Below are 12520 nucleotides of genomic sequence, written 5' to 3' on the forward strand. Positions count from 1 at the left end.
CACATTTATTTGTCTGTACTGTCAAAGATGTATTTCTGTCATTTTGTGGTAAGCGATAAAGTTTTTCTAATTTGTTTTTCTCAAGTATTCATTCATTATTTTTGCTCTCTTCCTTTTAATACATTTTCTTCTCGCTCTCCAGCTGTGAAGACGGGTACAAACTAGCAACACACACCGCGACTCTGTCTTGCCAGAGTGACGGCACTTGGTCCAAACACAGCATTCGATGCCACCCTAGCCCGTGCCTGCTTCCCACCAATTTCTCAATCCCCCATCTGTCAATCAGTGGGAAGGAGCTCACCCCTGTAGGGAACACCATCACCCTCTCCTGCGCTCCTGGTTTCTACCTGCAGGGGTCAGCACTAATTGAATGTCAGGTATGAAACATGTTGGTCAGTGGTTTGTCCAAATCTCATAAGACTCTCAATTATAATGTGACAACGTTGGAAGAAAACGTTTTGACCTGTTATTTTAACTATTTTCTAATATGTAACATTAGCAAAAGATTTAGAAATGTGCAGATGATGATGTAAATAAGAAACTATACTAATACTGTTGTATTGTTCTGTCCTGTCTTTGTATTGTGTGATAAGCTGGGTGGAAGCTGGGCTCCAAGCATCTCTTCAGTTTCATGTGAGCTGGTGGTATGTGAGAAACCCCCTCCTCTGCTTAACGGCCTCACTGAGGGGGACAGCTACAGCTATGGAGACTTTGTCATGTACTCCTGCCTGTCTGGCTTTGATATGAAGGTACTGCTCATCATTAGAAAACGCAGCTCTTATAGAAATACAGACAAAACAAAATCATAATCACAAGCAAAATCTAAATGACAACTAGACCTAAAATAGTGGATAAATCATTGTTGCTTAATTGTGTAACTGAGTTCAGAGTTCTGATGTAATCATGTGCCTTTTTTCAAGTTTTCTTGATAAAGATGTAATCACAGGAAGTCACTTCCCTCAATTTACCAGTCTTTTCTAGGCATCAGATAACAGAATGTCATGTGATTTCTCCTTAGCAATCAATAAAAGGGTAGATAGAGAGCAAACAGGAGGAGCTGTTACTCTTTTCCTGATGCTCTCATACACACTGTTGTTCTAGCTTCCTTTATATGAACACTTGCTACAACATTTGCTCCATTATTGCACTGAAGAGACACAAAGAGCTAACAGACATTTCAAACTATTTGACTATCTTATAAGAGCTTCTTATAAGAGCTTATTGTAAGAGCTTCGTTGCCTCAGTCTGAAGTTACAGGATCTATATTCTGCATTTGTATCATGTGTCCTGCTATCACTGCAAATCAATGTTGACTATACTTTGCTGTCCTCAGATCATTTATTATCTTTTATAACTTTGCACTTTGCTCTCTTTGTTGCAGGGAGACTCTGTCCAGACCTGCCAAGGAGACAGAACATGGAGCGGCACTCAGCCAGTGTGTGTTGGTAGGTTTGTTTACAGATGAGAGAGACCTGGAGCGCAGTCTGTAAAAATGTTTAATATTTAATTCTATTGTTAAAGCTCAGAATCATTAAAGCTGAGGACCTACAAAGACTGAAAACCCAAACATAATGGCTACTTCCACAAGCATAGATTTTTTTGTAATGTTTCATGGCTGAGTAAACACAGAGGACAACACAGTGTTTGACAGACTGTGATTACGTCATAAAACAACAGCTCAATTTCTACATGCCTGTTACAAAACAAAAATGGACTTCCTTTAAAATCAGTTTGCTTTTGCTTCATTTCTGTGTGCTGCAAGTTGTGTGGAAACAAAACAACGAAAGAACAAAATCAACAGAAATGGATGAGATGGTAGATAGAGCATCAGGACTGCCCCCCCCCCATGCTATGTGTGATATCCTCTGACCCAATTCCAGTTATAAAAATGACATTGCTCATTATGTTAGGCAACTTCATGTACACATACGTCAACTTCGCCATACCTGTGACACGCTCGTCTATTGTCTCCCCAGCACAGTCCTGTGGGCCTCCTCCCACAGTCAAACATGCACAGGTCCAGACAACAGGAGAGACTTACCTGCACAATGCCAGCTACGTTTGTAATGCTGGTCTGCAGCTGTTCGGTTCAAAGACTCTCATCTGTCTGGCCAATGGCACGTGGAGCCCGCCAGCACCTTCATGTGAAGGTATGGAGCAAACAATAAAGAAAAAGATTAATTGATAGTTCTAGCTAGATCTAGTAGATGAAAGCTAGTGTGTAGATGCCAAAAAAAACTACAGGCTATTCCCAGAAAAAGAAAAAGCCCTGTGATGTGGAGGAATCAAAGCATTTTACTTTATAAGAAGCTGTGAACAGTTTGAACAAATAAAGGAAGAATTGTGTAATTAACAGGAATAATACCACAATAAAAAATCTATTCCTCTTAGACTTTTCTTTCTCTTTCAGTGTTTTTCAACATTTTAATTTTAACTATCTTTTCCATCATATCTCATATAGTGCTACAGGGCTGCGATAGCCCCAAAGAGTTACTGCACGGTAAAGTGCAGGAGCACAACCTGAACACTGGGCGCGCTGTGGAGTTCCAGTGTGATAAAGGCTACACCCTGATGGGAGATCCTCTGGTGGTGTGTTTGGGCAGCAACACCTGGAGCTCCACATTCCCCACCTGCAAACGTAAGAAACCCTGCCTCTCTCTCTATCACACACACACATATGTTTATCTTTATATCATTGTGAGGACTCTCATTGACATAAGGCATTCCCTAACCCCTTACCCTAAACTGAACCTAAACCTAAGTCTAACCTTCACCATAAAATCAAGTCTTAACCCTCAAATTACCCTTTGAAGTTGTGAAGGCCGACCAAAATGTCCTTACAAGCTGGTTTTCAGCTGAAATTAGTTATTTCCAAAGATAGAAAGACACAAACAACCATGAAAAATAAAGGGGACGCTTAACTGATTTAATACGGATGAATTTGGTTATAACTTAGACCCACTGTGTCTTAGATTTACTGTTACAACTTGTCGACATAATTACTATTGCAGCAGCAGCAGCCTTTTCAGAGACTCCTGTGCATTTACAACACATGTAGACCACACAGTGCAAACAAACACACCTCTTCAATTCTTGGCAACACCTCATCAGTGTCATCATCAGTTTCACAATGAATGAGTCAATGAGTCCAAGGAGGCCTTCCTACTAACTTCTAGTAACAGTTTGAGTGAGAGAAGTTCATGAAAATAAACATGTTGAGTTTTATATTGTTGTTGTTTGTGTGGAGTAGTTTAAGATATTACACTTTCACATTACTAATCTATACAGTGTGTCCACTTGATGAGTATGAAATTAAACTTTATTTGTGTTCTTCACAGCTAAGTCTTGCCCGGCTCCTCCGGGTTGGAGGGGGGCCAGGAGCGGGAACAGAACCCATGAGTTTTTTGTCGGTCGGTCAGTCCGTGTCTCCTGCCCCAAAGGTCAGCAGATCAAAGGCAGCGGGACCATCACCTGCAGGCCAGACCAGACCTGGACCCTCATCAGCACTGCGTGTGAGAGTAGGTATCAGCTTTATAGGTTAAATGGGTTGGTCACTACATGGTTTATTCAGTTTGGGAATATTTTAAGAGGGACTACTGCCTGGTCGGAAATACAAAATAATTGTGACTTTCAATCAAACGTCATAAGGATTTTATCTTCTGCTGCAAATATTTCAAATATTTCTTCAAATCAAAGAGCCAGATTCACCATAACTACCATGTATAGTATATCTTTTATTTGAAATAGAATTAAAACCAAAGGCTTGATATATTGAATCACAATTAATCAATAATAGAGCCTTATTGATAGATCAAAAGGCCTCTATTATCAGTTAACCCTTGTGTCGTCCTCCCAGGTCAAATTGACCTGATCTGTTTTGACTGTTCCTCCCTTCCTTTCTTCCTTCCTTCCTTCCTTCCTTCCTTCCTTCCTTCCTTCCTTCCTTCTCCCTCCCTCCTTTCCTACTTTCTTCCTCCCTTTCTTCCTCTCTCCTTTCCTTCCTTCTTCCCTTCCACCTCCCTCCCTTCCTTCCTCCCTTCCTTCCTTCCTTCCTTCCTTCCTTCCTTCCTTCCTTCCTTCCTTCATCCCTTCCACCTCCCTTCCACCTCCCTCTCTCCCTTCCTCCCTTCCTTTCTTCCTTCCTTCCTTCCTCCCTTCCTTCCTTCCTTCCTTCCTTCCTTCCTTCCTTCCTTCCTTCCTTCCTTCCTTCTCCCTCCCTCCTTTCCTACTTTCTTCTTCCCTTCCTTCCTCCCTCCTTTCCTTCCTTCTTCCCTTCCACCTCCCTTCCACCTCCCTCCCTCCCTTCCACCTCCCTCCCTTCCTTCCTTCCTTCCTTCCTTCCTTCCACCTCTCTTCCATCCTTCCTTCCTCCCTCCCTTCCTTCCTTCCTTCCTTCCTTCATAACTTCCTTCCTTCCTTCCTAACTTCCTTCCTTCCTTCCTAACTTCCTTCCATCCTTCCTCCCTCCTTTCCTTCCTTCGTCCTCCCTTCGGTCCTTGACTCGAGGACAACAGGAGGGTTAATCCAGAAGTATCATAGATATATCAGTAGTAGCATATAGGTCGCATTACATACATGTTTTATATGTTCTATAACCCAATTTTTCTTTATTCAGAGTTTAAATATTTTTTGTTAAAGTTGTGTTTTTATTTACAGTTATTCTTGAGGTTTGCAAGTAGTAATTAACAGCTGTTTTTTATGTTATATGTTTATGCATCTTTGTTTATGCTGGCTTAGTATGTGTCTCTGATTCAACTGTGTCTCAACTCAAATTTGACAGATTATTGCCTGAAATGTTTATGTTAAGTGTTAAATGTGTGTTGTGTGTCAAATCCAGGAAATCAATCAATTCTTATTATTATGATTTTAATACACATTGTACTCAAATCATGTCCTAAGTCCTGAGATAATCAATTTAAAATAAAAAGTGTATTTATATATATATTGCACACCTCTGCATGCTCCCCTCGTCTTGTCGCCAAATGCCTCTCTACACGTGCACGGCTCCTCACTCAAATCTGTGTGTCAGCTGACGTACTTTTCCCTTTTTCTCTTTGTTGTCGTCTGTCTCTCACCGAGCTTTTATCCAAACAAATGAGGCCGCTGCATCAAACACTGTTGGTGTCCTGTGTGGCGGACTAATTACGGGGGCACCTCTGCAGCTTCTATGGCAACCTTTATCAGATAATCCTCTGATCTTTCTTAAGCGCAGTTGTTCTGAATTTGCAGCACAATGGGTTGCTTATGTTGCTATGGTTCAATGTTTGTATTTGCATGGTGTCCGTCCTCCTATATGCATGTGTACTATAATCCTTTCAGTCCTGTTTTGATTGTAAGGGGAATTTTCACCCACAGAGGTATAGTCGAGCCACACAGCTGAGCTACTAGACACATTTGGATATTTTGCATAACGTTCATTGTCTTCACAGGTAATGAGTGATACAGAAAAACAAAGCTTGATTCTTTTTTTCATAGTAAGATTTTGTACAGAAATACAGGGGTGGACAAAACAACAACAAAAAAAAACCTTTTTATATGATATAGAAGCCCACAAAACACTCATTTAACTCTTAATGTTTGGCATTTATTAAAGTTGTGTTTTGTTGCCAAGCAAATTTCTTGTTGAGCCAGAAAGTCGTTCTTTCTGAGTCAAACACCATTAAGTATAATGTCACAAGAGGGAGTGTTTCAGTAGTCGTGACGACAGCACAGGAAAGCATCTTTAAGGAAAGAGCAATGATATCTAAACAACATGCTTAGCTTCTATTGTAATGTGTTTTTGGGTGTTTCTTTTATTTTGTCCACCCCCTCTTTACTCAAACATGAGATTATCACATAATCCATCACCTCTTTAGGCCATTCAGTTAAGTTAAGACACTACATTGTTTCAGATCATACATAATTATGATAATTTAGACAGAGGAGACAAAAAACCAAAACCGAGTGAGTAACTCGTGGGTCGTTCCCTCTGGGCTGTTGTACAGGGGTGTCCTGTGGCCCCCCCCTCCATGTGGCCAATGGGGTGGTACGGGGGGCAGTGTTCCAGTTCGGGGACGTGGCAGTGTACTCTTGTTTTGGCGGCTATGCCATGGAGGGCGTTGGAAGGAGCAGGTGTCTGGAGAACGGCACCTGGACGCCGCCTCCCACATGCAGAGGTAGAGAGAACACGTCCATGTGTTTCAGAGAGGGGACTCTCACTTTTTTCCTCGGACGCCTTCCGACTGTCATCTTTGCACATGATGCTACGCTGCTTTTTTAGCTTTTCAATCATTTCCTCGAGTACTTCTCCTCATCTCCAACAGATACATTACCTTCTCTGTTCCTGCTGTTTCTGCCTCATTCTGCTCTTTAACACCAGTTGTGCATGTGTACAGTTTGTGGAAGTGGGTGAAGTTGCCATGGAGATTGTTTGTATGCAATATTTTTTCACCAGTGAAGGTTGGGAAAGGACACGGTTCATGTAGTCCATCTGAAAAGGAAGTCTTGGCCACAGAAACTCTTCCCTCCTGCTGTAACGTGACTGATGCAATATAACACGCATGTTCTGACGTGTGACTCCACATTATATATGTATATATGTAGAGTACTGTCTGTTGCCTGGATACAGCCCTGTTACTACTAAAAATCCTACAATTAAAACAACAAACATGCACCATGTGAAGTTATTTATTTGGTTGTATTTCCTTTAAGCTGTCCATAACATTCATATGTTAAGTTTAGCTGTAAGACCTTCAGGACCAAAATGGAAGCTGCTTCATTTTTGTACTTTTTATATCAACATTCATCAGTTTCTCGTCAGTTTCTTAACTCAAAACAGGCTCAATTCTCCAGTATAGTGCAGTTATAAAATCTGCCGTGTCCAGAATAGAGTACCATTTAGTACCATACTGTACAACAACCAGAAGTCATTCAAATAATAGCTGTGGTGTGAACAGACACCCTAAACATTTTACAGTTTGTATAGTATAGCTAGTTTCTAGAAAAAAAACTAAATAGCCCACATGTGGCAAGTTGTGGGAAACAAAATACTGTACAGTCACTAAACCCCCCCCCCCCCTCCCTCCCCACACACACACACCATCTCCTCTTTATGGAAATTGAACCAGAAACCACCACTAACACTGCACTATCTGAAATTCAAATGACCCCCAAAATGTTTTACATATGAAAAACAAGGGCTGGATCCAGGCGAGCCTTTTCCCTGAACAGCTGTTGAGTTTGTGCACGTTTCCTACCTTCCTACTACACACACACACACACGCACACACACACACACACACATACTCTCACACTCAGGGAAGACCATAAAGGGGTTTTTTCTGTTGATGTCTCAAATGTGTCCGTTCAGATGAATTTGATCTCGTTGTCTTTTGTTCTGGTTTATTGTGTTGCATGGCCAACAGATGGAAGCTGTAACCGTTGTTTCCTTTTCTTAATGTGCTGGAAGAGGATCCAATATTCTCCTTATCTTGCTCTTTTCTGTGTCTGTCTGTGTACACTTTAAGATGATTGCCTGTGTGAAGTATAAAAATGAGTCCACATGTTTCATATCTGTGTGTGTGTGTGTGCGTGTGTGTGTCCTCTCTCTCTCTCTCAGCCGTGTGTTGGCTCCACTGCCAGAACGGAGGTGTGTGTCAGCGGCCCAACACTTGCTCCTGCCCCGAAGGCTGGATGGGCCGACTTTGTGAGGAGCGTAAGTATTTAATAGTCAGATATCTTCCTGTAAAGTCCTCCTGTCTGCACACTGTCGCCGTAGTAACATCCATAACAGGATCCCAAGTGTGTTACGACTCAAACGCAAACAGACACCGTCTGACGCTCAGGAATCCGTCCAGCTTGCTAAGCAGGTTTTAGCAGACAATGGTACAAAAGAGGGTCAGAGATAATGGAGGTTGTTGAGGTTGTTTTCAGCCTTTTTTTTTGTTGCTTTTTTACATACGGATTGTCTCTTGCTCAGTCAACACATTTTAAAGGCAGCATCCAAATGTAAAACACAAGAGGAACACAGGCTACAAATGATGAGAAACAGATATGGGGAGATAAAGTTATCTACTGGGGGAAGAACTGGAGGCAGCACTGATTCTTTGTCTTTATTTTAATGATCTATGTGCTTTTTTTAAATGATGCACTTTAACCCTCCTGTTGTCTTCCCATCGACATTTCTCCATAAAGGTATAAACTATCACCCTATACTGTGTTAGACCTTTTTAACCATCTTCATTCCAACTTATTACCACAGGTTTTACACATATTTTTGGAAGTTATGATCAAAAGGTCTAATTTAACCCTTACATACTGTTCAGGGTCACATGTGAAAGTAGTAAAAACACCATATACACATTTATTTTAGCTGGACTTTTCCTAATGTGACCCTGTATATATATATATAGAAATGCATCTTTTTTATTTTTTATTTTTGTGTAGCTCATACACTTTTTTATAAATGCAAATGTACAAGTTTGATCTGAGTTTAAAAAATCAGCATTCAAACATGTTTTATTCATCATATTCTATACAATGTTCTCCTGGACCATAAAATAGTGATTGTGAATGTCTTTTATTTCTATAAGATTAATCAGACATTTATAAATGACTGATGACTGATGATTTATGAATGTGGATTGACATAGAAACTAATTATGAGTCAGAATATGAACAGTATGTGAGGGTTAAATGATCCTCCTGAGTTTGAATTGACCTGAGGAAAACAGGAGGGTTAATAATAATCTATGCTGGCCTAGAGAGCTTAACATATTGCATCAAGCAAATAGATAAACACATGGCATAAATAACCTTAATGCAAATATGGAAACTACAAGGGAATTCATGAATGTTGTATTTATGTGTTTAAAGTACAGAACCTCTAAATCTCTCTGACTCCTGTTAGCCTTGATGTTTCACGCTTACTAATACATGAAGTCTGGTGACATCAAGTTAGTGTAACTCTGCCCACCTTCAACCTGAGCAGAGGTGCAATTATCATCATCATCGTCAGTATAAGAATATGTTTGAGTTTGGGGCCCTTGTAGATGTCACTTTAGAGTCTGGGACATTTTCATGACATTTTCTGACATTTCATAGAATAAATTAAGAGATTCAATTATAATGATAATGATTCGTGATTTTAACCTTTTACATTTGAACATCTCTACATACTGGGGCTTTAAGATGCATCTGGTGGAGTGACTGTGCTCTTTACACAGGCTCCGCAGTGTCTCCTTAAAACTTGAGATGGATTTCTTCTTCATGCATATTAAATTATGCCTCTCTCAACCCTGCGGTCATAAAGAGCTTGAAATTAAAAACTGAATCAAAGGTGGATTTTTCAAAAGTGAGAGAGGATGGATCGATGACCTAGAGTGACTCCCTATTTCTCTCGTCTCTTCCTCTCTAATAACAGCAATCTGCATCCTGCCGTGCCTGAATGGAGGGCGTTGCGTGGCCCCCTACCAGTGCGAGTGTCCCAGCGGGTGGACGGGCACGCGCTGTCACAGTGGTGAGTTCATGCATGCGTCAGTGATGCGTAACTTGGAGTAAAGCTATAGCTAAAAGGATTCCCTTCACATCAGCGTCATTATCTCCCCCATGGCGCTGGCTCAGGAGGGTTGAGTGACGTCAACATGTTCGATTATTTCTTGATTACAGAGGAAGGATTTCTAGATTTTAATTTACTCTAGTTGTTTGGACAGTATCGATAAAGTCTGACACATACTTGTATAACAAAAAAAGTAATAATTACTTCCTGTTTTAAAGGAAAAATTCACCCAAAATGAGTCATTTTCTTTTTTTGCTCTCTGGAATATAGAGAAATAGCCGCCAATTATAATGAGACTTTATGGTTCAGAGACATATTTAACCCTCCTGTTGTCCTCAAGTCAAGGACGGAAGGGAGGAAGAAGGAAGGATGGAAGGGAAGAAGGAAGGATGGAAGGGAGGAAGGAAGGAAGGATGGAATGGAGGAAGAAGGAAGAAGGAAGGAAGGGAGGGAAGAAGGAAGGATGGAAGGGAGGGAAGAAGGAAGGATGGAATGGAGGAAGAAGGAAGGAAAGGAGGGAGGAAAGGAAAGAAGGAAGGGAGGTAGGAAAGAAAGGAAGAAAAGGAGGGAGGACAGAAGGGAGGAAAGGAAAGAGAAGGAAGGAAGGAAGGAAGGAAGGAAGGGAGGGAGGGAAAGAGGAAAGAAGGAAGGGAGGAAGGAAGGAAGGATGGAATGGAGGAAGAAGGAAGAAGGAAGGAAGGGAGGGAAGAAGGAAGGATGGAAGGGAAGAAGGAAGGATGGAACGGAGGAAGAATGAAGGAAAGGAGGGAGGGAGGAAAGGAAAGAAGGAAGGGAGGTAGGAAAGAAAGGAAGAAAAGGAGGGAGGACAGAAGGGAGGAAAGGAAAGAGAAGGAAGGAAGGAAGGAAGGAAGGGAGGGAGGGAAAGAGGAAAGAAGGAAGGGAGGAAGGACGGGAAAGGAAGGAAGGAAGGAAAGAAGTAACAGTCAAAACAGACGGGGTCAATTTGACCCGGGAGGACGACAGGAAGGTTAAACAACAGCAAAAAAAAGAGAACAAAGAGTGATTGTTGTGGAGGTAGTTGAATAGGTAATGTGTAAATGAAAATAAAAAGTGCTTCAGATGACTTAAAACCTGAAACACTGATCATGCTGCTCAAGTGATTCACTGTTTTTATGATTATGTGATTTGGTTTTATAGTTATATAATAAATCTCCAATCAGAGGATCCTTTCTCACTTTTACTCATAACCTTAAAAGCATTTCACAATCTGAAATATATGCCCCCACTGAGAAACACAGATAAGAATTAACTGTCTTGACCTTTTAAATATCTGATTATCATATCTATCATTTTATATCACTCATTTATTCAATTCCCTACTGTATTTTATTAATTTAGCTTTTCTTGTGCTCTCATTTTTAGTACCCACACTTTTACATATCAATAAAAGTGTTATTGAGGGTTCTGGATAATGGATGGCATCAGGGGCAGAGTGAGAAAGCACTCGACCATCTGTGTGTCATGGCAGCATGTTTCAGGTTTTGTTCTCCGAGGACTCAAATCTCAAAGCAAACAGGAGATGAGTCGACGCTCCTTTAAAGGGATATTCCAGACTGTTTTTTATTAGCAGCCACACTTTCCCCTTCGATGAACTTCCAGTGTAGAGAAAGTAAACATTGACTCGTAATAGACATTTCCTTATTCCCCTGAATTTAATCTGTACTTCCTCATCAGGGCAAATACTTGAGATAGTAGTCATTTCAAAGTAATAATGACTATTGTTTCCTTGTGTGTGTGTGTGTCTGTGTGTGTCTGTGTGTGTGTCTGTGTGTCTCCCAGCTGTGTGTTCATCATCTTGTCTGAACGGTGGGAGGTGCATCAGGCCGAACAGGTGTCACTGCAGTCCGGGGTGGAGCGGACACGACTGCTCCAGGTGAACAGAGACTAACACTCACACACACAAACAAATTAAACTATTCCAAACAAAAACAAAAAAAAAGAAGCAAACTTTAAATTAAAAAATGTATTTAATTTAAAACATAAACAAGACTTTTTATGAATAACATTTAGAAGTCATTGAACAGTGATCAATCATTGCTATAGAAATAGAAATTTGCTGCTATAGGTATAAAAATTGTGTCTTCGTTATAGACATACTGTATATAACTAATCAGCTTCTCGGAGAATTAAGCAGCCAAATTGGAAAAACTAAAAAATATTTATAAAATTAGGAAACATTTTCTGACAAATTCATACATTAAAAAGACGAAGTTAACCGTTCTAGCCTCCATTCAATAAAAGTGAGCTGCGTATTTGTACAAGAAACTATTTGACTGACATTTTTTCATCATATCATATAGTTTTATTTAGTGTCAGAGTCATTTCATTGATATTTTTGGTAACTAGAAGATGTCTGAAGTGTAAACTGATCTGACTTCACTGAGACACGAGAGGAAATGCAACCAAGCTGTAAACAGTTGTGTCATCATGAGACTGACTCTTTGTTATTAGTGTAAAAGCTCTTGTCTGCTTTTTCAGACATATGAAATGCTGCCAAAATATTTCCAGAGAAGCTGAGAGGAAGTATGACAGCAAGTGCCGCCCCCCCCCCACCCCCCCCCCCTCCAACATCAATTGCTTTATTATAGTGATGCTGTACAAATTAGTCCATTGACAACAGCCAGCGTCCACATACTGGAGGAATAAAGTGCTGTTGTTTCCCCTTACAAAGTCTTACACTTCTTATACTGCTGTCAAGACACTCCACACTCTCCTTAAAGTAAAGGAGACTGGACTCATAGCCATGATACTCAAAAACCAAATCATAAGATGCTGGTGTGTAGGCCAATATGGTGGAGCATATAAACATCATATCCTGTCTTCAGAAACCTGGATCTGGAGTATGTTAGAGATCTTTGTGTCCTCCTGTCTCTAAGTTTCCTAACAGCGTCTGACTCTTGCATCCTCAACTCAAGTTGGATGTAGATAATCAGTAGAACCAATAGAATAGATACCAGCAGTACC

The 12520-nt window shown here is 40.6% G+C and overlaps 1 protein-coding gene across 1 annotated transcript in view; it reads left to right on the plus strand.

Moving 5' to 3' along the window:
• The window catches only part of svep1 (sushi, von Willebrand factor type A, EGF and pentraxin domain containing 1), a 104239-nt gene that overhangs the window by 90816 nt on the left and 903 nt on the right, over nucleotides 1-12520 (plus strand). The window contains exons 39-48 of the mRNA XM_053342908.1: nucleotides 143-377; nucleotides 594-749; nucleotides 1382-1445; nucleotides 1977-2150; nucleotides 2462-2638; nucleotides 3339-3518; nucleotides 5985-6155; nucleotides 7598-7693; nucleotides 9401-9496; nucleotides 11336-11429. Coding sequence (XP_053198883.1) covers nucleotides 143-377; nucleotides 594-749; nucleotides 1382-1445; nucleotides 1977-2150; nucleotides 2462-2638; nucleotides 3339-3518; nucleotides 5985-6155; nucleotides 7598-7693; nucleotides 9401-9496; nucleotides 11336-11429 — 1443 coding nt within the window. The remainder of the gene's footprint in view (nucleotides 1-142; nucleotides 378-593; nucleotides 750-1381; nucleotides 1446-1976; nucleotides 2151-2461; nucleotides 2639-3338; nucleotides 3519-5984; nucleotides 6156-7597; nucleotides 7694-9400; nucleotides 9497-11335; nucleotides 11430-12520) is intronic.

The sequence above is a fragment of the Scomber japonicus genome, chromosome 22, assembly GCF_027409825.1.
Source record: "Scomber japonicus isolate fScoJap1 chromosome 22, fScoJap1.pri, whole genome shotgun sequence".
Classification (NCBI taxonomy): Eukaryota; Metazoa; Chordata; class Actinopteri; order Scombriformes; family Scombridae; genus Scomber; species Scomber japonicus.